The following is a 25,625-nucleotide window of genomic DNA, read 5'->3' on the forward strand; positions in this document are numbered from 1 at the left end:
GAAACCCTCTCCGAAGTGTTGAAAGAACCGGGTTCTGGAGCTTTGCCGACTTTTACAGTTTAAGGACCATATGTACAGATTTTAGGTATAGCGATTACGTAATTGCTATTTTTTGTGAATTGCATTGAAGAAATCAATATTTCTAATTGAGTTTCTTTTAGCTATTCATTCTGGGTCACAGATTGACCTGCCTCATGAACATTAATGAGGGGGTGCAGTTTGCAACCCATTAAGAATTGCAGCCCTCACAGAGCGAGTGACCTGCTGGGGTCAGCAGACCACCATGTATGTCTGCGATTGCTTTTTAATAAAGCTTTTTAATATATCAATCTTTTTTTTTTTTTAAATGCATCCCAATTTTCTTAATTGAAAAGGTGATGCGTTTCTAAAATTAAACATAAGTTTCATTTTTAAGAGTAGGCAGTTTTCCCTGAGCTGTTAGTAAAAACTGAACTTTTTGCGAAACATTCATATATAGGACTGAAATTCGGTATCTGGAAGGTACGCCCTAAACATGACCCTTCTAAGTACCGAATCGCTAAACATATATTGCAGTTTGGTAACATGTTACCAAATCACAGTTTGTGCTCTGTACATGTGTAAAAGCATTTTTGCGGTTGGAACAACCTGATTATGCAAATTGGGCCGTTTGTTGGCAACAAAAATGCTTTTGTTCATATGGCACTCAATGTCACATGGCATTCTTTTCTGTGCGTATGGGTGCTTCTAACAGCACTTTATTCAGATTTGTAAATCGGTGTCTGCCAAGGAAAGAAGAAAATGATTTTAATGGGTGCGCACTGAGACATAAGACCAACTCTGTCCATTTCCCATCTTACTGTGAAAACGTAGCGACTGTATGAGACTTATTACATGTATGGAGATGAAACAAATACATAATTGGGGAAAACAGCACCGCAGCATAACAACAATGACTTATTTATGCCACATTTCAACTAGATTACAAAAAGTGAGAGTGCATTTGCATACATCAACCGCTAAAACCCTGACACTCCTTTGTGTAGAACGAGAATAAACAACATTTTCACAAAATAATATGTGGTGTGTAAGTTAGGTTTATTGGCGTAGGATGATTATTGTCCAAGAAGGCTGTAAAATGCTTGGGACTCTTCATAGAGGTAGATTCATATTGTAATGGGTTTGTAGGAACTACAATTTCAGTTGTTTCAAATTGGTTTTATTAAATAAGTTTTCGAAATTGAAAGAAAAATTAGAGCAATACAACAAGACAGACCCATCACAAACCTGACCCCATAATTTAGTACATTCCATATCAAGCCGCCTAACACTATATTATAAAATGCACATCAATTTCACACCGCTGGTCACCAATACAAGGGTCTCTAAACAATACTTCAGTGCTCCTCTGGGTCAGCAACCTGCATCAGATAGTAGTGGTACAAGGCCCATATATCTCCAGCGTGTGGTGATTATGGACTCAGTTTGTTGTAAAGTTGATCATTACAGTATGTAATCTACAATAGTGATTGTTTTATTGTCTGGTGTGGCTACTCCCTCATTGCTTTGCTACCATGGGTTTGACTAACTGAGCAAGGGAGGTACATTTATTAGCATAGGGCATCCTCTGTAGCCAACTCAGCAATGCCACCAATGGTAGGAACTGCATTTGTATCCTAACGCTTTTGTGGCAAGATTTCCTAGCTTGAAAAGGTTTGATTAACCTACCTGTCTCTTTTTGGAAATGCTGGGAAATTAGTGTTGCTTGATAGCAGCTCTTGCTTACTGCCCTTCCGAGGACCTTGAAAATAGTTTACCTGGAAGTTGAACTATTTTGGGCTGAAAGAAATGGTGAGCTTAATCAATTTCTAATTGACTTGTGAATTTTAGTTTCTGAAGTACAGCTGTGAACTTTACTACAGAAACCAGGCAACTGTTGAAAATCACACCCTCTTTTAAATTAAATATGCAAATAATATACTTTCGGTTGGATTTTTTGAAGTACACCACTGACCTTTTGAGAGTTCACATGGATTGAATTGTAATCTTCAAAAGACTTCTTTTAATCCTGCAATTTAAATTGCAGCTCAAAGAGCCCCATGGAGATGTGTCCCTTGTCTCTTTGGAATGCTGCCATTTTATCCTTCATTTAATTAATTTTCTCTTAGCAGTAATCTCAGCTGCTTCACGAGTTAGGCCCCAGCCAACCATCCTCTCTTTCATGTTTAGACTAGACTGGCGATGTTGGTGGAAACAAATGCTCTTCAAAGATTTGGGTAGCACAAGGTGTAGAGAGTTTTGTCCCATGATATCTGCCATGGCTTAAGAGAGTGGATGCTCGGAAAGTGGGTGAGCCAACATGAAGCTTGGCTGCAGGCAACCATGTGGTTCACCAGTATTTGTCTTAGCCTACAGCAATCACTTCTATCAAATGTCGTTGAGCAGTCAAAGAGAACAAGTAGGCAGGCGTCCCCATCATCGAGTACAGAGTGCACTTTGCCCAATATTTTTAGGGTTTTAGTGTCTGTGCTAAAACTGAGGTGAAATGTCAACAAGATGCCATAGTAAAGTTAGCCATTGATTGAGGAGTACCATATGTTTTTCGAAGTGGTGGAGGTTAATCTAGATGGTGCTGGCAAGTAGGAGATCCAAGTAATCGTTGGTGGAGTTGAGATGTTTTATTATTTTGCTAGTTAATTGCTGTCTCTTGCAGGATTGATTTTTCCCGAAATAATGAAGCTGCTTTTTCACTTAGAGATTGAAGGATGAGGGGCGCTATTGATGTGAAGAGGTTGAAATAATCTAAAGGTTAAGAAGGATTTACAGTTTGTGTAAAATGTTACATTTGGCAGGTAGAATAGGTAGTTTATATGTTCTTGATGCTTTTAATATGGTGCCTAGCATGGGGGATTTGGAGAGGAGCAAATATTCCCATATTCAAAATAGCTCTTTTGTGTCGAGGGAACCTGTAGACCATTGTTGGTTTAGTTTATTTTGCTTACATTTCAATTGTGGTGGGGCAAGGTATTCTACTGTTTCACTGATCGTAGTGATGCGGTTGATTTTGTGAGAACCCTTAAGCTACACACTGTTACCAGTCTGCTCTTTCCTTGCTTGTCAGTTGTTACTCCTGCCACCTGTCCCACTTTATATATATTTTTAGATTATGCAAAGGCCCAGCAGCTGCAGTCTGCTGCTACCTTCTGTGTATTTGCATGGCATCCCAAGCGCATACTTAATTTCTTAATTTACAATGCCTAATGTAAGTCCACCATTTTAGAGCATTTAATCAAGAATAAAGTAAAGAAGAAAAATAAATGGCAAGGTGCGAGAACGCTTGTGCATCTATCAGTAGCCATCTTAGAATCATTTTGGTGATACTTAAAAATATATATTCAAGTTGGCCACCCATGTTTGAGTGTGCCTGCGGACAGGCATCTTGAAATGTTTTTTTTTTTTTTTTTAAGTATAAAAAATAATTCCAAGATGGCTGCCAGAGCATGCGTCTCAATGCCGTCATCTTTCAATACATTTTTTAAATACTTTTATTCTTAGTAAAGATGATAGATGCCATTTTAGAAATGCAGATTAAGAATTTAAATATTCAGTTGGTATCTAGTGTAAATATACAAAAGGGAGTAGTTGCTGGGCCTTCACATAATATTAAAAAATTTGCAGAAACATTGTAGGATGATTGCTCTTGCTTGCATGTGGGTGGCCATGTTTGGCTGTTTTGGCCAATGAAAATGCCAGACCAAACAAGCATTGGTAAGGCCATATGTAGTCCGATCTATTGAAGCGAAATAGAAAGATGTCTTTACCCCTGAAGCAGAAACAAATAAAGGACTTTCTACCAACATCCCTAGATCAGAAACAAAAGAGGTCTTCACTAAGAATCAAAATGGCCGAACCAGCTAGTCCGATCTATTGAAGCGAAATTAGGTCGAAATCACTGCCTCTGGGGACTTATGACACACCAGTTTTCTAATAATGGCCACCATGAGTGGGCCCCTTTCCAAAGCACTCCTCCTCCCCTTGTTGGGGAGTGATCCAGTATTTATGCCCTGGAGTCTCAGAGACCCCTCAGAGTCCAAAGCGACAAGAGAGTCTCACACAGCGGAGGCCTGGGTGTTCGATGGAACATTTTGGACTATGCCCCCCGAGGCGGAACCTATAACCTTTCTGTATGTACCGCGGTACCCAAGCAACCTTTGGCCGATGACCGGTGGAGCTATCCCACGCAGCTATAGAGGAGTTTGGCCGTGGTTCACCCCTCGTCAGTCACCTACCCAGCCGGACGTCAGACACTGTTTTTTCCTAGTCTCCCAGTTGTGCCTCCTATACCCTCCCCCTACTCTTCCTTCCATTATTCTCCTCTACCTCCCCTATTCCTTCCCTCTCTCCCCTCTCTCCCCTTGCCTATTTTTTCCTCATGTTTATGCTATGCTTTTGTACTCGTGCAATTCCTGTAACTAAGCTCCAGTAACTGATGTAACTTTGTAACCATGTTCTGAAACCATGTTTCTTCCTCATGTAAAGCGCTCTGATACCTCAGGGTATAGCCAGCGCTATATAAAACTCAATAAGTAAATAAAAAATATGTAATATCAGAGTCTTGAGGTCAAGAAGTAGTCGGTAGTTCAGGGTAGTTTTGAAGTAGGCTTTATAGAGTTATCATCAACAGAGACTCCATCCAGAATCCTAGCCTCGCAACTGTCAACTGACAAGTCGAGCAACATTCCTAAGCAATGCTCAGGATCATCACCTGGAAACAGGAGGCTGCTTTCGAGAAGAGAAGTAGAACACTACAACATAGCTTTGCTCCAGCATTTGAAAGGTGATACCGATTGACTTTGCCAGTGTTGCCTTTGAAGCTGCCAGTCTTAAGGTTCACAAGGATGGCCTATGAGTTCCATAGTTGCATTTCCCACACTTGTATCAATCTCGCTCCATGCTTCTTGTGACTGAATTTGAACTAAGTGATCAGATGTGCCTTGTCGGATGGGTGTGTCGCCGCTTTAGACCCTCTTTGAAGATAAGATGCTCCTCCCGTTTGAGGAACTCCACTTGCAGCATGATCTACCTTAGGCCCATTTCCTCTTCCATGGTGCAGTAACGGTGGCCATCCGTAGACCCTGGGGGATAGATATGGCAGAGCCACTCCATACTAACAGCTGCCAATCCTTGATTACTTTATCGGGGACCTTTAAATCAGTCACTTGTCTCTAATGAACGATACAGGGGGGATATGATGCTCCCTCTGGGAACCCCTAGGACCCGCTGGGAGGTGAACCTAGGGATTCCCTTTCTAGACGGAAACTAGGAGTCTATAATGAAGCACACAACCAAGGTGTCCAGAAATGCCTGTTTAAAGCTCACTCATTTGTATGTGCCGCACAGAGCATATCTCACCCATGGAAGAATTAATAGACTCTTCCCAGTGAAGGGAGTGAAGTGCGCGAGGTGTGGGGAGGTGGGGACTTGGTTCATCAACATGTTGTGGGAGTGTCTGGAGCTAGGGGATTATTGGGAGGGAATTACTGGTGTCCTAGCTGAGATGACTGAGAGTGATGTCCTGGTCACTGTCTATTGAGTTGCTTCCCGCACATTGCCAAAATTAAAGCTACAAGAAGGTTCCAAGACCTTGCTTTTGTTCTTTCAAAAAGAGAAATCGCCAGAATCTGGAAAGGCCCCCTTAGGTCCCTGGGTGGCGGGTTCGATGAAGGAATTGCTGAGAAGTACGGGCTATGAGAGTGTTGTGGTGCTTGGAGAGGCTAAATGTGGTCGCAGCTCCCTCCACCTGGCCCGAGCTTGAGAGACATTTGGTAGGTGCATTGCAGAACCCTGTACCCCCCTCGTCTGGAGTGATGTCGGGCACCCCATAGCAATTTGTAGTCATAAAGGTGGACTGGTCTTCCTTAAAGGGCTAGTGCACTTGTGACATTGGGTACTGGAACTGCGTGGGGGCCTACAATGGCACCAGGACCCACATGGGAACCATTCTATAGAGATGTGGGTCTTCCATTTCCTACAGAGATTGGCACACTCCAAGGCACAACGGAGATCAGGGGGAAGGGGATGTGGGAGGGGGATGCCTGTTACAAAGTTAATATGAAGAAGTGATGAGAGGGGAGCGACATCGGTCACAGGTTGACACACACATTTCAGTTGCCTGCTGCGAATACTTTTACATGCCATTAATGTGACTTCATTTTTTTGTTGAAATCTTTTTATTGGCATTTTCTTATATTCATACACCACAAACAGTGTAATTACACCATATTCTATGACAACATATAGGCAATGCGGTTCAGAGTACAAACCATTGTAATAGCAAGTTATTTGGGCAATGCAACGTTTCAAATAGGTACTGAAGGAGTAGCATTCCAATAACCTTAATGGTGATAATGAGACATTGTAATATGCTTACATGGTGCATTACGTAATTAAACTGTGGGCATAGGGTACAACAAAATGAGGACAAAGTAATCAAATGAGTGATTGGGTAGTCGCCTGAGACCTGTTGCCGAGTGTGTTGGAAAGGGAGAGTCCTGCTAGAACCTATTGTTGATAGCTCCTTGATGTAGAATCTTAAGCTATGTGAGCGGGGCATGTTCTCCCTAATCTTCCATTTGTGTACTCTGAGACTAAATGCTGGGTAACTGGTCATGATCCCCCCCTCCTGAGGCTCCTCCGCGGTAGTATCCAGGCTCGGCAAGTCCGACACTATTTTTCCAGTGACTCACCAGAGGGAACTTACAGCTCCCCAGCAGATCCTCTCGGCGCAATGCCACCCCCTCTGCCCTAGCCCAGTTGAGTGGGGAATGGCGCCAAGCTATTGTGTGAGTTGCTATCGGGGATTTCCATCACTTCGTAATCAAGCGTTTGCCGCGATCAGTCCCAGGTCGAGGAATCAGGAGGCTGCCCTGTTTTTCTTATTCCTACTAAAAAGATGGAGTATGTTAACCCCCCAGCGAAAGAGAATGTCGCGGGCTGTACAGGTGGCCAGCGTAGTCGCTACATTAGCCCAGTATTCATGCCACAGCATATAAAGTATGTCTGCATCCAATAGGCAGCATCTAGGGCAGGCTGCTTCAGATCTTAGCAAGTAGGACGAGGTATGTCCGATGTAGTATGAAAAATTGAATCTGCTTAAAACGCGGATTGCGCAGGATATGTGTTGGGCCGCCCCGAGCGGCAGCCCACTCCTTGTCTATGAATATACACCCCAGAGCCTCCTCCCAAAGATGTTTTAGGGGGTAAGGTCGATCGCTGTGTGCTGGCGGAGTGATGACACAAACCAACGAGTCAGGTGCCCCCCATTTCCCATCACATGAAGGTACTGATTCGTATGGTGTGTGGGTGGTTCATGTGTGAGATTGCCCCATTTGGATGTCAGAGAGGCTATCAGCGCACGGTGCAATAAAAATTGCCCAGGGTACATATTCTCCTTGGACATAAGTTTTGGGTTTGGGGTGAGGGAGCCATCTCGATAAAGGGCCCCGTGTCCTGAATGCCTTCTGTGTCCCAGTGGAACATTTTGGCTGCTGTGGTGCATGTGTCTCCTCCTGGTGATCCTAATAACAGGCTGGCGAGGGCGTACGGCTTGGTAGTCCTGGTGAGGAAGAGGCATCTCTGGAAGCATTTGTAAGCTATGGTGAGTAATAACGCTCCCAGGGGTCTGGGTTTCGTACATAGATGAAAGATATGCAGCAAGGTATGATGCTGCACTGGTGGTTGCAATGAAACCGTATCTGCTAGGTGTCAGGAAGACGGCCAACGGGCTATCCACTGTAGCTGGGAGGCTAGATAATAGTGTTCAAAGTTGGGCACCGTCAAGCCCCTCTGTTGTTTTGGCAGATATAATTTTCCCATAGACACTCTGTGCCTTGACGTTCCCCATATAAAGTCCCTGATTGTCTTTTCCCATTTGTGAAAAAAGGAAGGGGAGCTGACAATAGTAAGGTAGTGAAACATTAGAGGAGATGAGGGAGGACCACCATTTTTATGAGGGCAATCCTACCAGAGATCGCCAATGGAAGGGTCTTCCAGAAGCACATTTGCGACTGGATGGCAATAGTGGCTCTAGTTATTTTACCCTCAAACAGATTCTCTTTGATACTGTATATGCACACTCCTAGGTATCTGAAAAGATCTGTGCACCATATCACCGGGACTTCCCCAAGGGAGTATCCTGGGTCCAAGGTCGCCTGCAAGAAAAGGGAGAGAATAGATTTTGCGGCGTTGACATTCAGTTCCGATGCTTTGGCAATACGTGTTAGGGCCTGGTCCAAAGAGGGTGGGATGGCATGAAGATCTCGCACATACAGCAAGTCGTCAGTGTATAGTGAGATAACGTGCGTGCCATCTCCCAAGGTGACTCCCATGTCTATGTGCGAGTGGATGTACGCCACTAATGGTTCAACCGCCAACGCGAAGAGGAGAGGGGACAATGTCATCCCTGCCTTGTCCCACGTCTTACCCTCTATAGGATCCAAGACAAAAGGACCCGTCCGAACTCTGACGGTCGGGTGTTTGTATAGCAGCTAAACCATACTGAGGAAATGAGTTCCTATGCCATATCGGGCTAGGGTGGTGAAAAGAAAATTTCATTCAAGAGAATCGAAAGTCTTTTCAAGGTCCAGCACCAGGCAACCTGATCGGGGCCAATTTAGAGGAGCGTATCCGGCGACCCTAAAGTAGCGACGGATCTTCAGAGCAGTATTACGGTTATGGACAAACCCATTCTGGTCGGGGTGCACTAGGGTGGGGATAAGTGGAGTCCGTATTTAATATCACTATCGGTCTATACGATCCAGAGGAAGTTGGATCCTTACCCGGCTTCAACAAAGAGACCACATTAGCCGTACACAGTGAGGGCGGTAGAGCCACCTTTATTTTGTGCATTCTGGATACACGGGGTGATATATGCCTCACTCTCAGATAATGTCATCCGATGTTTGTGGGGTGATGTCCTGTAGATGAGGCGAACTAGCATCAGTCGACCATTCTGGTGTGGTGTCAGCGCCTTCCTGAGACCTCGATGGGGACAATGTGGGCCTTGACGGCAACAGTGATCTTGTTGGCTGGAGGGCCACCGCCACTTGTAATGCCTTCTGGCGCTTCGATCTAATCTGCTCCTGGTCAGGGGCGGTCACGAGTGCCTGCATGTCTTTGCCTCTCTTTCAAAGCCGGCAATGACTGGGTCTCTTTAACAGCTGGAGGTCCTCCGGGGGCCTAGGCGCAGACGTCAGCCCGCTCTCTTCCAGCCAGTCCCAGGCCTCAGAAGGGGAATCTAAATATCGGGTGTTGCCGTTCCAGATCTAGTTCTCTGAGTTGTTTCTTGACTGCTCCGAAGGTAGCACGCCTCTTCTGTAATTGTGCAGTGTAGTCTGGGAAGAAGGAAACAGTGAAATTTTGCACCTTATGACCAGGGTGTTTACCTACTTCCCGCAATATCACATCCCTGTCCCGAAACTTCAATAGACGAAACAAAAAAGGGCGAGGGCGAGTTCCTGGGGGAGGCCTACGGGACGGAGCATCTTGGTGGGCATTCGAGCGGAGACTGCCCATGGCTAACTGCTGTGTGCTAGGCATAGAGGGCGGAGTGTGCGCAACTCTTATCAGTGGCCACTGCTGCGTGAGAAACACTCCAGCAATGCGCTTTTCTCCCAACTCCTTCCAGCCGTTTACAATACATGCTATCACTTCCGGGCTGGTTGCTGTGTAGGCGCCTATGGGGTTACTTATACGCTCGTGCCAGCAGACTGCGGACCCCCCACCACACACCTCTTGATTAAGCCGGCACACTATTGCTTTGGATTGGTTCCCTATTGCTGGAACAGGGTTTGGGGAACCAAGACCAGCTCTACACAGGAGTGATAGTCCGCACCAATGGGTTCCTTATCAATTCTAGGGCCCCCTCCAGTCTCCTACGCTGTGCAGTCAGAGCGTTCGCTTCTTCGGAGGAAACTACCCAAGGAGCTTGGCCACAGTCCCCATAGTCTTTTGAAACCTATAGGCCCCTGTATCTGCCGTCACTACGACCACACCACTAGTTACTGCCACGGCGTCAGTCAACACAAGGAGAGATAGCGCCCACTCATTGAGCCCACAGAGCAGGGCCAGGCAGCACCACCCCCTTTGTTCGTATGTACATAGCAGTGCCCAGCAGGACCAATCGAGCTCCACTCTCAATACCGCTACTACGCCTCGGCCCGTCATGAGAATGATCAGGCGGGGAGAGTCTAGGCCCGACCGGCCCTCGGACCACTCCCCGTCCCAATCACATGTGAACCCAATGGTCAGGACCTCCTTATAAATCGTAGATGAAGCGTGGGTCAGCTCAGTCCCGAAACGGCATCTGCACTGCCTGCGAATGTCCAGTGGTTATCCCCCGGCCACCAAACACTCCGCGGCAGCCGATCGCCACCGCGTAGCTGCAAACAAGGGGGGGGGGCCTTGGCCAGATCGACCCCTAGACCTCCCCCACCGTCACCACAGCCCAGCAGCGTCACCGTAGGCTCACTTGTCTCGTTCCAAACCAGGATGTTGCAGATTTCCCAGAATGGCGTCCTCCGTCACGAGGGGGCCACCAACTGCTACCACTGCCTCCTGTTGCTTCGCTGCCAAGGTCCTCCTTATCTGCGCAGATCTGCCTCGGGATCCGGCGGCTCCGGAGGGCGTTGGGGGATGGGACTCGAAGCGCCAATAAAGCACGTCCACCATCTTAGTGCTCGACCACGCCCCCTGCCATTAATGGGACTTCATTAGTAATAATATATTGCTGCATAGTGAGCACCATAATGACAAATCCTGACGACTGATTTACTTCTTATTGAAAATGCTAATAAAATCTGTTTTAAAAAGTGTGCCTTGTTGGTTCTCAAATTGTGGTTCAGGTATAGGAAGGAAATATGGCCTGGTGATATTTCAGACCTTTGTCCCCCAGTGCTTTGAAGGTGATGGAGACTAAGTTTAATTTACCTCTCTTCCACTTGAAGGCCATGTAATTCTTTGAGTGATTGTATGCTGAAATTAGATTATTAAAACACACGAGATGATGGACGGAATGTTGCACATTGGCAAAACATTCACGCCCAGTCACAGATCTGGATTTAATCCACCGTTATTTTGCTCACCACGCCACCCCAGTTCAGACATGGCTATATGCAAATCAGTCTTGACCCTGTGCCTCATGTAAACAGTCCAGCCCGAACTGCCAAGCATGTCTTCCCTGGACCGGAATCAAGCATCCTAGGACCGGTTTCGGGGTTTTACCCCTCTTCAGCCAGGATAGCTTTACTCCAGATGGACGGAATGTTGCACATTGGCAAAAATAGATTATTAAGGTTTAAGAGAGCCTAGATGCTTAATTCTGCCATCTCTGTGGTCTCAAAATATCTTTCTTGCAGGTCCAACATAGACAATGTCACAGAAGTTGTTTCAATAATACGAGTGCTCCGTTCAGCTCCATGTGATGAGTATAATAGAGCAGTTTTCCACAGTCCAGGCACATTGTGCTGAATTCAACTTGCAGGCTTTGTAAAATTGTTTCAGCTTGAACCTCATCTGGGGAGTTGGCCTTTTCTTCTCCAGTGTCAGCTAACGGGGTTTCTGTCACTCTTCATTGTTTGAAATTGAACTGTCTGTTGTGTGAGATGATGTTCTCTTCCACAAAGTCTTGAAATTGGTTAGCTAATTTCCATTTGATGGTTATACTGATGAATGGGAGATGTACTTTGGGCTGTTAATTTTCTTGGTGATTTTGGTCGGCTGCAGGTTTCTACCATCGTTAAACTCAGGTTAAGGATGTTCTCTTTTATTGCAGAGAGCTAATATTGGTCCGCAGATAAGGATTCAGCTCATCTCCCATTTTAAGTACTTGTTCTAACTCTGTGTTGCAAAAGTAGAGAAGGAAGAATCAACGTGGCAGTTCGGTCAGATTTTAGGATGACTCCATTCTTTTGGAAATATTGGTTCATATCATAATAATTTTGATTTCAAAGAAAGTCAGCCAGGTCTCACCATTCATGTCTGAGATGATTAGGGACTCCTTTAATGTTTCTATCTTTTATTTCTTTAAATAATTTCTAATGTTTTCAAGTTTGCCCAGAGACCTGGCTAATTTGAGTGGCAGAGTGAACTTAGGTGGCCTTTTCAATTGCAATGTGATATTCCCCCTGATGTTTACACGTTATTAATTGTGGGTAGAGCTTTGCTTTACCAGCGTTCAACCTGTTCCTTGCTTGTTGACCAGGCCTATATTTTACCACTTTTTAGTAGACTAATTAATTACACTTTTGCAAATACTCATTTAGTAGTGTTTGATTCTGCCACTGAAGCATCTTTTGACTTGGCCAGCTGGATATTGTTTGACTGAAAAACCATGTTTCTTCAGCTTTTGCTTTTTAACGCTTTAATTTAAAGCATTGCTAAGGGCTGCTAATGTTATGGACATTCATAAAAAGCTGAGTACATAGTCCTTAAAACATATTCTGCTGTTGAATCCTCATTACGCATTCTTTGAATAAGTCTTAACCCTCCACAATTGTGCTGAAGAATTAGGTGAACAAGTAAATAAATATGCGTTGCGTTAACAATGTGTAATATGCCTTTCAAGGATAATTATGGCAACAAATAATCTCATGTTACATGTTTAGCTGGAAATTCTGGAATGGCTACTAGGCTAGAGTAGGCAAGCATTACTCACCTTTGTCATTTTTAGCGCATCACATTCCCATCCACGTTGGCATGTTGTCAGGAGCCTCTCCCAACGTGAGGAATGAGACTAAATGCCTAGTCCAGGGAGGGGCCAATTGAATGTATTACATTTGAATTATTCAAAGTACTTGAGACTGTTATATGTTTGTCTTACTTAATACAAATCTAACCAACTACTGTAGTTACTTGTATGCTTTGATAAAAATTGTGGTCAAAATTGTGAGTGTGTTTTTTAACTGGGCTAAACCTTGCTTTAGATTTGTTACAGGAGCTCTGAACTACTCCTAAATGACCACAAAGAACTTTTGTTATGTTATGTTATGTTAAGGTAATTTTATACTGCGCATGGCTGCCCCAGCAACAGGGCATCCCATCTCTAGCAGAACGGGTAGCCGGAAGAAATGACGCTAGATGGATGTGAAAAGCCAGGTTTTAATCGGCTTCCTGAGTGCCCAGTGGTCGTGAGTGCTGTGGGCAGCCCGTGGGATAGAGTTCCATAGTGCAGGGGCCAGAGCTTTGAAGGAACGAGACCTGCTCTACATCGGCGGACTCGTGGGAAGCATAGCAGATGAAGATCAGCGGAGCGTAGTGCTTGCATTGGAACATAGGCGGTGCAGAGTTCCTGCAGGATTTCCGGACCCTGGCTGTGCAGAATCTTGTGAGTGGTGCATAGGTTTTTAAACTGAACTCTTTGTTTAATGGGCAACCAATGAAGATGGTGGAGAAGATTGGAGGCATGGTACTGCCTAGGTAAGGCAAAAAGAGTACGTGCCGCTGCATTCTGTACTCGTTGGAGTCTTGCAGTAACTGTTTTATTGACGCCGAGCAGGAGACCATTGCAGTAGTCTAGGCGAGATTGGACAACTGATTGCATTATCAATTGACAGGTAGGAGCATCGAAAAAGCCCAAAATGGGTTTGAGGCTGCGCAGGAGGCCAAAACAAGTGGCAGCCACTTTTTTTGCATGGGGCTCAAAAGAGAAGGCAGTATTAGTCAGATCCCCTAAAGCTTTGACAGCGTTTTTCGGTTGCAGGGGAGAGCCCAGTGTTGCGGGCAACCACAGGTATTCCAAGTTGTGGGTGTCACGGCCTACCAGGAGCAACTCCGTTTTGGCAGAGTTCAATTGTAGGTAGTTGTTTGTCATCCAGTCTGAAATGGCCAGAACATCCGCACGTATTTTCAGTTGGTCTATGGCTAGCTTGTTGGAAAAGGTGAACACCAACTGGGTATTATCCGCATAAGATACCATTTTGATGTTACGTTCTTTGGCCAGGAGAGCCAAAGGGCGGACGTACACATTGAACAACGTGGGTCTCAAGGCACAGCCTTGGGGGAACACCGCAGCTTAGAGGGTAAATACTAGACAGATATGGGGGGGCGTGGACCTGGAAATAGCTCTCTGATAGAAACGAGGCAAACCAGGCCAGAGCTATAAATAACAAGATCTGGGAGTGAATAGGTAAAGCCCTCCACGGGCATAGAAGGTGGATACGTCCTCCACACAGAATCAGTTACAAAACATAAGGATCCACTTCTAGGGGAAGGAGGGGGGGGGAGAAAGAACCTGGGTTCAGATATCTAGGGTGGTGGAGGGTGTGTATCCCACTGTGGTTGGACACACACTGTGTTTGTTTAAATACCCCTCACACACCAGAATTGCCCTTGGTGTCATGCTTCATCATAGGGGTCTTCCCGCCCCGCTGCGGGACGGGGCGTGCTACGACCTGCGACTACGCGGGAGCACTGATAATGTAGTGCTATGTGTGATGCAAAAGGGAGGGTCTGAAGTGGATGTAGGTAAGTGTATTAAAAAGGACCTGGCCTCTTTAGACGTAAAAACTTTAATCGGTCAAGGGAGGCTGGTACTGTTAAAAAGGTGGTGCGGAGATGTCCTGCGTAATGTGCGGATACTCCTAGTATGTCAACATGTTTCGATGCAGCAAGGCATCTTCGTCAGGACAAGAACAAGATCCCTCCTGTATAGATAACGTGTACTTATTTTAATGTCTATAGAAAATAAGTGAAAATGCAATTAATAAAGCATTAGTATACAATACCTAATGGTATGCTTGTATGGCCTCCGAGGGTTTCTTGAATCCTACTGATTTTGTCAGTTCCATTAAAATCTTTTTAGATCCCTCAAAGCCTCAATCCGCAAAGATGCCCGTAAGGCCCCTAGAGTACAGACTTGCTGCTCATAGTGTCAAGGGTCACAGCGAATTTATTAAAAATTAGACTAGGTAATCTGAGCGCATTGAAGTGGGAACACCAGAATGCAGTGATGAAAGCAGTGCAAAGAAAACCTGGAAGGATGGCAATGACAGGAGGGGAGGAAGCACGTCGGTGAGCGAGGAGGCACAGGACTATTAAAAGCTAGACCAGCTAATCTGAGCCCAGTGATGTGGGAACACCGGAACCTACATAATTCTAGAGAATGCAGTGACAAAAGCACAGCAAAGAAAACCAGCAAAGACGGCAGCAGTAACGGGATGGAAGGGGTGCCTCTGCTAGCGAGGAGACCGAAAGACACAATTGGCGATGTCTCGTGGGAGAGAACCAAGCATCACACCATAAACACCAAAAATATTAATACTGATTTGTGTAGTTTCTTTTCTTAAAATTATTAGAGAGTATGATTAGAAGATAAAATAGTAAGAGTAGAAGTAATGAGGATAATAAAATAGAAAGAAATGGGAAAGATCAATAGATTTTGAGCTAGACGATTAGAGGGATCGAGTGTTTCAACAGGTAATGATGCATAGAGTCATAACCAATGATATGATGTTGCACTTGAAACAAATTAGAAGCGCAATTATTTTTTTGAAGTAGTTATGTCACATTTTCTTGTGAGACACCATTTATTTTAATAGATACAATTTCTGGTGTTCTGCTCATCTTGGGCCTGCTCATTCCCCCTTCCAGTAAGTGACTCGCTGCAAGCCATCTCCTCTTGTTTCCACAAAGCCCCAACTGAATGACGTCAAAGGGGGACAATTGTTAGAAAGCGTGTATTGTGAATGAAGCTTCTATCGTTTACCCAAGTATAATTTTGAAGGACTTCCCCTGAAAGCTCAGATGTAGGCTTGCTTGAGGGCTTGATTCTATAAGCTATTGTTTAAGCAATGTTTCATTTTGTGTTATACATCTCTGGAGTGCAGTTGCTGAGGAAGCAGATGGAAGATTTCTATTTTTAAGAAATGGATTAATTCTAAAGTTTTAAAGTATTACGTAGCTGTTTCTGATTAGCCAATGCTAACCTAACCATGATCATACCATGCTGAATTTGCAGGATCTATTGGTAGTTTGCATTAACTTTTTATAAAAAATCCCTGGATTTTGGACTCTTGGGCTTTACTGGGGTGATTTTCTAATTTCCTCCTGGGACTCTGTCCATTTGTTTTAGATGTTCTTATTGGGATGCTGCCTGTACTCTGAGTTTGATTCTTTGATTTTTGTCTAGACTTGTCTAATTAGGAACTTTGCTAAGTTTTATGTATCTGGGCCTTCATGGTGATTCATGCATTTTTCTCTGTATTGCATTTGGTAATAATTCTATAATAAATCTATTTTTGCCCTATTTAGATCTAGAACTCTGTTATCAAATCTTCCTTATTTTATTCTTTGTTACTCTGCTAAATTATGTGTTTTTATGAGGATTGTAGTCTCTAACCACAAGACCTACTGGAAAGTCGGATCTGAATTGATTAGGTAAAAAACGGGGTGTTCAAAATATTGGAGTTCAGATGATTATCAGAGTATGACTCCCAAAACCCTTCAAACTCTGTCAAATTACCCCATCCTGAAATGTAATTAGCATTGTTACACTGGTTGATTCGTACGGATTTTGTCATGCTTCTGATGTGACTTTACTCCATTGTGTAGTCCTTATGTCCTTTAAGAGGATTTGTTTCAATATGAAATGATTCATAAGGGTGCAAACTCATCATACCTCAGAATTCAAATTTCCATTATTTTCAGGTAAATCTTACTCCACAATTGATTAGCTAGCTATTTTTTTTTTAGATGATCCCAAGTTTGTAGTTTTTTGCACAAATATCTACACTGAAAAGGATTGTCATCTTGATTGAAGCACCGTTGTCTCATATGCATTAGTTTGAACCCTCAAGTCCTGACCTAAGAACACAAGGCAATTTCCTAACTTTAGGTTTTAAGTAAGGAGCAATGAGTCCAGTTTGCTCTTTCCCATCATCCCGTACAATTCTGCAGGATCTTATATCCAATAGTTAAATAAATTTGAATGGGAACGATTTCAGAAAACTGTTTTTATATCCCATAAATCTGCATGTCAATTTCTGTAATTCAGGGGAAGTGTGAATTTGAAGCTGTTCAACACGGAACAAATCTTTGTTGGTTATAAGCCATGACACTGCCCCTATCCTATACATGGTCATTCACTATTAGAAGGACATCTACTAGGCCACGAGAGACAATGGTAGCAGATTCTCATGACTTTTCTTTTGCTATCAAACTGCAACCTTAAAATGTTTTCCATGATGTAAATGTTAAGAAACCGTGTCAAATATAGAAGGAAGCAGCTGTGCATGTTGTACCCTGCTGACAAAGATGTTGGGAAAGGGTTTTACATTTTAAACAACAAAAAGTGTATTTTGTTTATGAAGTATATTGAGCCACCCTCTACCTCCCTCCCCCCCTAAGGATATTAGTCTGGTTTGCCATATTGGGTGGCTTTAACATAGCAAAAAAAATTATCACAAGAAAGCAAAGTTTGTGTTCCTGTTGCAAAATATTATGACTCACATACAGAGCCAGTAAACCAGAACCTGCTTTGCTGCAGGAGAGAGCTAGGAAGATGGAAGTGCAAATTTAAATTTTGAAACTGTATGCTCTCTGGTGCCGCTTTGAATTCACGCCTCCTGGAGTGAAATGCATCGTGTTTGAGGGAGCTGTTACTGTAGCCCTCTACACCCTTCTCCCATTCTTAATTTAAGGTGGTAGGAGGATGGAGTGTGGATCGAATGAAGGTGCAAGCCTACTCTCGCAGAAAAAAACCCAGTTGTGCTTCTTTTTATTGCCTTCAGTGCATCGAGCTGTGAAATCACACGCTTAATATCAGTAGCATGTCATGTTAAGTGTCAAGCAGCATCGAGGCAGGTGCAACACCGAATGATGCTCTGTGTATTTCTTATTGCTAAGATGATGGCTGTGTCCAAATTATATTGTAGTATATGGAGTGTGCTGGTGGGCGGCGCATATTGCAGTAAGCAGGTGGCAGAGTAGCGGTGGCGAGCTCCATGCCTCACTCCATGCCTCACTCCCAGCTGTGATCGCAATTTGTACTGTTTTGACCACTCCTGGCTTCTCGTTGTCGTTGCCTCTCCAGCCCAGTTGGAGATGACTGCAGTCGGTGGGATCTGCACTGCACAGTGCTGTATTCCTGCTGTATTTATTGCAGTATTTTGTCCTTTAAAAAATCTGAATTTTTTCATATGGATTATTTCCATATAAAGGAATTTAAAATGCCATTTTATGGCTGCCAGCACTCTGTCCCAGGAGGAGTGACACCACTGGCCCTGCCGGCCCCAAATTAGGCAGGCTGTGCAGAATAGAAGTGGAGAACAAAAACTGCCAACTGAAAATAATTAAAATCATGAAGAAAAGGAAATAAAAACAAGGCTCGGCACCCTCAAGTGTATACTCAGAAATAAGCATACAATAAATTAGTTAAACTAACAACGGTTCAGACTCGGTCCAATCAACCCTCTAGTTAAGGATACAAAAAAATGAAAAATGGCTAAATGGGAGGAATAAAAGCTAGCGTCAGTGTTCAAATGTCGCACGTGTACTCAGTAAGGGTACATGAGGCTGGAGGCACAGTCTGAGTGGAGGGAGCCTGCCTGCAAGCACCAAGGAGTCCGGGCACAGAGCGATGAGGTTCTGTTCACTGGGGTAACAGGTATAAATTCAGTGGTCCATGTGGAAATTGGAGGGGGGATGGGAGCGACCTCCCAGCAGTTACTGTTCTCAAAAGTAAATAAATGGACAGCCTAAGTCATTAATGAAACTAGAATGGATTAATTATTACCGCATGGATAGAAACATTCAGGCACTTTGTTATAAGCCAGGTCTATTGGCATTGCCCTTTGCTTGTTCTATCTACTGCCTTATGACTGGAAACGGGAAGGTATCTCTTTGTCTATTTTAATATCTCCATATTTCTAGGAGTTTTGTGGTCCTGTTATTTCTTTGGGGTCCTCTGGTATGTGTTCATTTAATTTAGAACATTTCAGCTTCTAGGTACTTGTTAACCAGTCACACTAGCACAGTAGACTTGGGCTCTGGAAGAGGAGTACAAAATTGTTTTCTCTGAGCTTTTTTTTTTTTTTTTTGCAAAGGTTTTTCTTCTGTATAGAACCCCTTTCTCTACCACAACATAGTCAGTATTTCAATACCGCCCTGCGGGGAAATAGAGCACCACTCAAGGTACCATCAAGGTCAATGTATATTGGTAAGTATAGATGTACTATTCGTAGCTCCACATCTGCTTGCCTGTAAGTAATATATATTTTCAAGGTACGTAGTTGTGCTGTTAAGATTAGTAAATCTTGACAGTTTAGTGGTAGTGATAATCTGGAGTTGATATTTTATTAGAATGATATTAAAACTAGATCTTGTAGTAGAACACCAACCTGGTAGGTGACCACCTAACCTTGAGCGTTGTGCCGAGGGAAACATCCTTTATCCTGCTGTACCCAACTTTCTTTCTTACCTTCTTTATTCCTTTGCCCTCCAGTGTTCCCTTGTTGACTAATGGGATATTTGAGCAGTATTCCCAGTCCCAGCTTTTTCCATGCATTCTGGTACTTGTAATTCTCAATTTCCCCAGAATGCAAGTAACCTGTGCTGTACTTGCACCAGATATAGAACTAGGCAGCTCTGACATGTTGCAACAAATTGATTTATCTGCTGCGCATGGGAATCCTTCTCGGTTTGATATGTTGGAGGTTTTTCTTAAATTGCAGCCAATGTGTGTAGTTCATTATTGCACAACGTACCATTACATTCTCTGTTTTTTTGTTTTTTTTGGTGTTTGCTAAACTACATAACGGGTGTGCTTCATAACTTAGATCTACTTTATATAGCACTCTGCTAGAAGGCTGGCCGGGCAATGCCTTCTCACTTGTGTATTTTACCAGGCACCTTAGCTAATGAAATCAGCTAGTCTACATACATCCTGATCATTTTACTTACTTACAGCTAAAGTATTTATTATGATCTGGTAATATGGAAGCATTTCAAGTTCTTAGTATATGTACCCTGTTGTGCAAATCATTTAATTGCCTCTTTTGCTTAATTGTTCTCTCTCATCAGTTTGGACCAGTTAATCCCTTCACAACTCAGCAGATGTCTGCCCCTAGAAATATGCTCTCTGGATTTGCGGAACCGACTCATATCAATGACTTCATGTTTGAACAGCAAAGAAGAACTTTTTCAACCTATGGTAAAAATTACTCTGTATTTTGCTCTTTAGCTGCACTTTATGACTTTGTTTTTCTGTAGAGGTTCAAATGAATAAGTATTTATGCTTTCCAATTTCCAATACAAAAGAGAATTTCCTTTTTTGTTTTATTATTTTTTAGTTAAAGGATAAAAACAAGCCTCAAAGGGACGCTGATCGCTCCTCTTTTAAATAATCATTTGGCCTTATTGTAGCCTATAGGCCTAAATCTAGAAATCATTACTGAATGGAAAGACATTTTGTGTTAGAAAATAGACTGTTGCACACTTATGACTTCACGCATTGTTGTTTTGCACGTCTGTAGTGTGTGAAATATTTATTTTTGATTTTGCTTGCTGAATTTTTAATCAGTGTATAAAGAATCCTTGGTTGCCGTGTGGATCTAGTCTTAGACTGGAATGTTGTGTAAGATAAAGGTAGTATGACATTTTCTGTACTTTCTGTGCTGATTCTCTCGTGTTTTTTAGGTTATGCATTGGATCCCTCAATAGACATTCAGCAAACTGATAATAAATATATTGGTTCTGTTGAAGATGCGGAAAAGAATCAAGGTAAATGGCATGAGCCTTCTGGTACATTCTACATAATATGGTTACATTTAAGACTATTGCATAAATGTAATTGCAATATTTATGAATACATGCTTACAGTGCCTGGATACCCTCCTGGGTGATAAGCAGCGCACTACAAATAGTTAGTTGATTGATTACATTAAACAATGGGTAAAACAGTATTGCCCTTGAAGTTGCTTATCAGACATTCTTTTATTGCTCCTCTGGTTATTTGTAATTCTGATTAAATCTGTTTTAGATGAATTACCGACCTGGCATTATTGATTCTGTCAAATTTTCGTGGGGTGCATTTTTGGCTTTTTTTAAATAGTCCAGACTCCGGTCTGGTTACAATATATATCCCAAATCAGTTTCCAAAGGGCCGAAAACTGCATCTTGAAAATTGCTGATTAATATTTTGTGACGAGATTAAGAGTTACACCTTTTGGTATCATCCAGAACCACAAGGGTTTGCTGAACCTTGAGTGACCTAAAAAAGACTGAGCGGTGACTCGAATGGTTTTGAGGGAACCCAGTTCCAGCTCCTTAGCTGAGGAAGGGCTCACCCTTAAGAGCATGACCCACAACTTTCTGAATACACATAGAAATCTAGACAGAAGTGATGCCCTCAATTTGATTAAATAGACTGAGAGTAATTCATCATCAGGAATTTATGTCAATGAGGAATCTATCCTCACCCCACATGGGAGGGCATTATTTGTAGCTCCAGCAATAAACCATTTTAGAATTGGAGAAGTGGAATGGATTACTTGAAGTTTACCCCATAATAGAAAATCTACAGCTATGCAGTCATCTGCTGAAGATTTTGAAGAGGGCAAGGCTGTTTGTAGTTTCCGATAGTATATGTACATGTATGTATGTATATATGTATATATGTATATGTGTATGTATGTATGTATGTGTATATATATATATATATATATATATATATATATATATATATATATATATATATATATATATATATATAATATGCGCTATCTCCAAACGAAAGCGCGACAGTAAGGGTGCCTCTCAGCCTCTTGGATCGGGGCCTGTTGAGTTCTGTCAAAACTCCACACATTCCAAAAGAGAAACGCACGCCACCATCCGATGTGTGTAATCGGGCCACATCACTGTGCTCCGGTCAAAAGTAGGTTTTATTTGGACAGAACAGAGTAGCATTAAGCGTTTTGGCTCCGCTAAGCCTTAATCATATGCCAGCAACCCTACAGTCACTGCCATACATGGAACTTTCCTTTAAAGGCATTAAAGAGACTACAGTGATATGCTGGAAGCCAAAGATGTAGAGGTATTGGAACTGTGTGACTGTTGGGACATGGACACTTATTTTGCTAAACAAAGGCACTGTGAGAACTGTGGTTCGTAAAATACTCGAATGAAAAATTAAGAATCAAACCGTGTGCAGAATACATAAGATGCAAAATAGATAATAGATGGATTTTCCTGGCATCAAGTCGAGAGAATGAAAGCCACTGCTCTGGGAAAGAATATATAAATAACACAACTATATTTTGAACTGCAGTTACACTCTGAGGCTGCCTTTAGGAAATAGGACTGTGGTCCCTTGTCACTGTCAATGAATACCGGATTTAAAAACAGATCAGGTGGCGACTGCAGGGTTGCTGGCATATGAGTAAGGCTCATGGGAGCCGAAACGCGTAATGGTACTTGGTTCTGTCCGAATAAAACCTACTTTTGAACGAAGCACAGTGGTGTGGCCTGATTACGCACATCGGATGGTGGCGTGCGTTACTCTTTTGGAATATATATACATCTACATACACACCTAGATTGACCTTGTAGACTACAGTACTGTGTCCTTTTAAATCCATTTAATAGCCTTTAGTGTAGCCCTCGTGTGTGTGTGTGTGTGTGTGTGTGTGTGTGTGTGTGTGTGTGTGTGTGTGTGTGTGTGTGTAAGTAACAGCCACCAACTTTTGTTGTCCACCTACACTAATAGCTGTTAAATGGTCTTAAAGGAGCACAGTACTGTGGTCTACAAGTGTGATCTAGGCACCATACTGGATGTGTGGTGTTCCCATAGGCTGACTACAGTGCAAAGGTGCTCCACACATGTAACCTGCTACAAATCAGCCCTGACCCTCAGAATCTGTAATGGTGATAGGTGAGCAAGAGTACAAGAAATCTGAGGATGATTGGACTAAGAGGCACTTAGCCTAATCCAAGAGCTCAGAATATTGAGGCTGGCCAGTCTCCATAGTGGCCAGCTTTGGGCACCGTCTATCTCTGCTTTTGAGAAAGTCCTTTTAGCAAGGTTTATTCTAGATCCCCAAATGGTTCCAAGCTCTATTGAGCAATTCAGTATTTTGTTCCCATAACTTACCAGTTTATGAGACTGTTTCTAGGGGGGTTGCTATTAATTACCTTCCTCTGTCATTGCACAGATTTAAGACTGAAGAGAGACTTTGTATTTATTATTCATGACATAGCTTGTCCCGTATTATATACCGACGTCATTTTCCATTGCCCCTTCACCCACCTGCTATCACTGCAATTATAGTATTGGTTGACAATTTCCATGACTTCTGAAAAGAGTGGAGGAGGCAATTGTGAATGCTTTTGTCATTACTATCCACAGTGGGCTGGAATGTTCCCATCTCAATTGCCAGAGGTTAGACAATTTGCAAGCATTCCTCATCACCTTTTGTGTGTTTAGAAGAACTGCCTAAGTGCCCAAGCAGTACCTAGATGTGGGTCCCGTTTGTGCCACAGATTCAAGCCATACTTCACTGATGAGGTCTAATAAGGCTGAAACAAGGTCTGTTGTTGCTGGTGTCCCTCTTTTGGACGAGGCTTTATCTGTATTGCGGGATAGACTGTCCATCCTGATTAGCATAAAGTGGGTCTCTGTCTAGAGTGAAGCAGTGGATGAGCAGATCAATTGCCAGTGCTTTAGACTATTTTCAAGCATTCTTCTCATCCATGTGTTTAGTGTGATTGTGTCAGGACACATCTCTAGAGAATGACAGGAAATTGTTGATAGGAAAGTGGGAAAGAGTAGCAAAGAATAAATGTTTGAGAAGGTGTGTTATGGTCACCTCTAGGACCTTCCAGTAAGTGGAAATATTTATATTGAGCACTATAGATCAAACTGCTTCTCTTGGGCTGCATCTCCTGACAGCAGAAGCATCTGGGTTATAAGAGACTACAAACCTCTTCCCTATTTTAATTCCAACATTGTTTTTCACAGAGTTCACAGAGTTCAACAATCTTTGTTATTAGAGATGTGTCTACCTCTTTCTGGTATTTAACTGGGTTTTCAGGATATTCAAGAGATTTAATGATGCTGATGTCGAGTTCCTACTTTTGTGTTTTATAGCATCCTCCTTGGATATTTGAGAACAGTCTTCAGGTGAAACTTTTTTTTTTTAGACAGTTAGGAAAACGCCTGAATTGTGAGACATAGTCATGTCCCTTTACACTTAAAGGTAGTGTTTGATTCTTCTAATACTGTTCTAGAAGTGCTGCCAAGTATTGACAATAATGTTTAGGACTACTGTAAGAAGTAGGATTATTATTTGGGGTGGGTAAGGAAGGAATAATCACAACATTATTTAGGGTGACCCTCCAAGTCATTAAAATAACCTGAGCTCACCCCCTGGTAGATATGGCATAGAGCAGACCGACTTAACTTGGGAGACTATGTAAAGAATTTCTGCAGTTTCAAAACTAATAAAATCAAAATGCAAAACAATAAAAACTCCCAAATAGAATTAGAAACAGAATAAAATTTAGTAAATAAAATGGCAATAATCCAAAAGAGGAACCAGGGACAGGAATTTATAAAGTTTTAAGCAGATATAGTGCTAAAAGGCACGAAGTGCCAATGATAGTCAATGGTCGTGGTAGACCGGCAACTAGGCACAATTTGCTGCTGACCGCAATGGAGCACAGGTTTGTCCTGGTCAAAGGGTTTAATTTTTAACTTAGTCTCAATCCACAGCAGGAGTGCACTTCCAAATCTCCCCAGGATCTCAGGGGAGTCACTTGGAGACTCATAATGTGTCAGGCAGAGGCTGACAGTGAGGTCCAGTACAGATCTAAATGCCTCTGGTTAGCTGGGTACTTCTAAGAATAGTCCTCTTGCAGCTTGTTGTCTCCCTGTGGCCATACACAAGGTCATCCAACTGACCCTTGAAGTTTGTCTTTGTCCTGAGTACAAGAGGGAGCTGGTATAGTCCTGACGAGCTCCAGGTCACAGACAGCGCGTCTCTGATGATCTTGGTAGGTCCAGAAAGTGTTCTCAACTTTATGCCTGAATGTGCCACATTTATGACTGGCACTCGCTAGTGGAATGACTCCTGAGCATGCTCTACCCAATGGGGTAAAATCCTCCAGGCCAACGCTTCCCACTTTTGGCTAAAATAAAAAAGTCCTGCAAGGACTCCCATTGACCTTGGTTTGAACCATTCCGGTCACGGGCATTTGGCCCAGCCACACGAGTGGGGCAGCGTTTTTATTGGGACAAGTGGGGTAATGCAGGATATTTGTAAATGTGTTTAACTCCATAGATTCTGAAACTTTCTGCACAGAAATGTAAGGAAAATGTGTATCTGAAAGAAACCGTTAGTTATAGATTCCTTACCTTAGAATTCCCACCAGGCGTCAGACTGGATCCGGAAAGTTTTCCGTCAGCGGTACCCCTGCACGTCGGTCGACTCCGCATCCGTTGTTGTGGTCGCCGGGATGACTTTGCGGAGGTTACTTAGTTTTGCAGCGTGAATCTTTCTGGATTCACTATGCTGTGCATTATTCCGCCATCTTGTGGTTGGGTCTGGAATTGTAGCCTTTTTTCTCTCTTTTTTTTTTTTTCGTGGGCCAGGTGGGCG

The 25,625-nt window shown here is 43.1% G+C and overlaps 1 protein-coding gene across 1 annotated transcript in view; it reads left to right on the forward strand.

The window, feature by feature from the left end:
• Positions 1 to 25,625, forward strand: part of CDC40 (cell division cycle 40) — a 386,639-nt gene that overhangs the window by 105,535 nt on the left and 255,479 nt on the right. The window contains exons 3-4 of the mRNA XM_085611551.1: positions 20,053 to 20,182; positions 20,668 to 20,751. Of these exons, the coding sequence (XP_085467677.1) occupies positions 20,053 to 20,182; positions 20,668 to 20,751 (214 nt within the window). The remainder of the gene's footprint in view (positions 1 to 20,052; positions 20,183 to 20,667; positions 20,752 to 25,625) is intronic.

The sequence above is a fragment of the Triturus cristatus genome, chromosome 6 (assembly GCF_964204655.1).
Source record: "Triturus cristatus chromosome 6, aTriCri1.1, whole genome shotgun sequence".
In the NCBI taxonomy this organism is placed as follows: domain Eukaryota; kingdom Metazoa; phylum Chordata; class Amphibia; order Caudata; family Salamandridae; genus Triturus; species Triturus cristatus.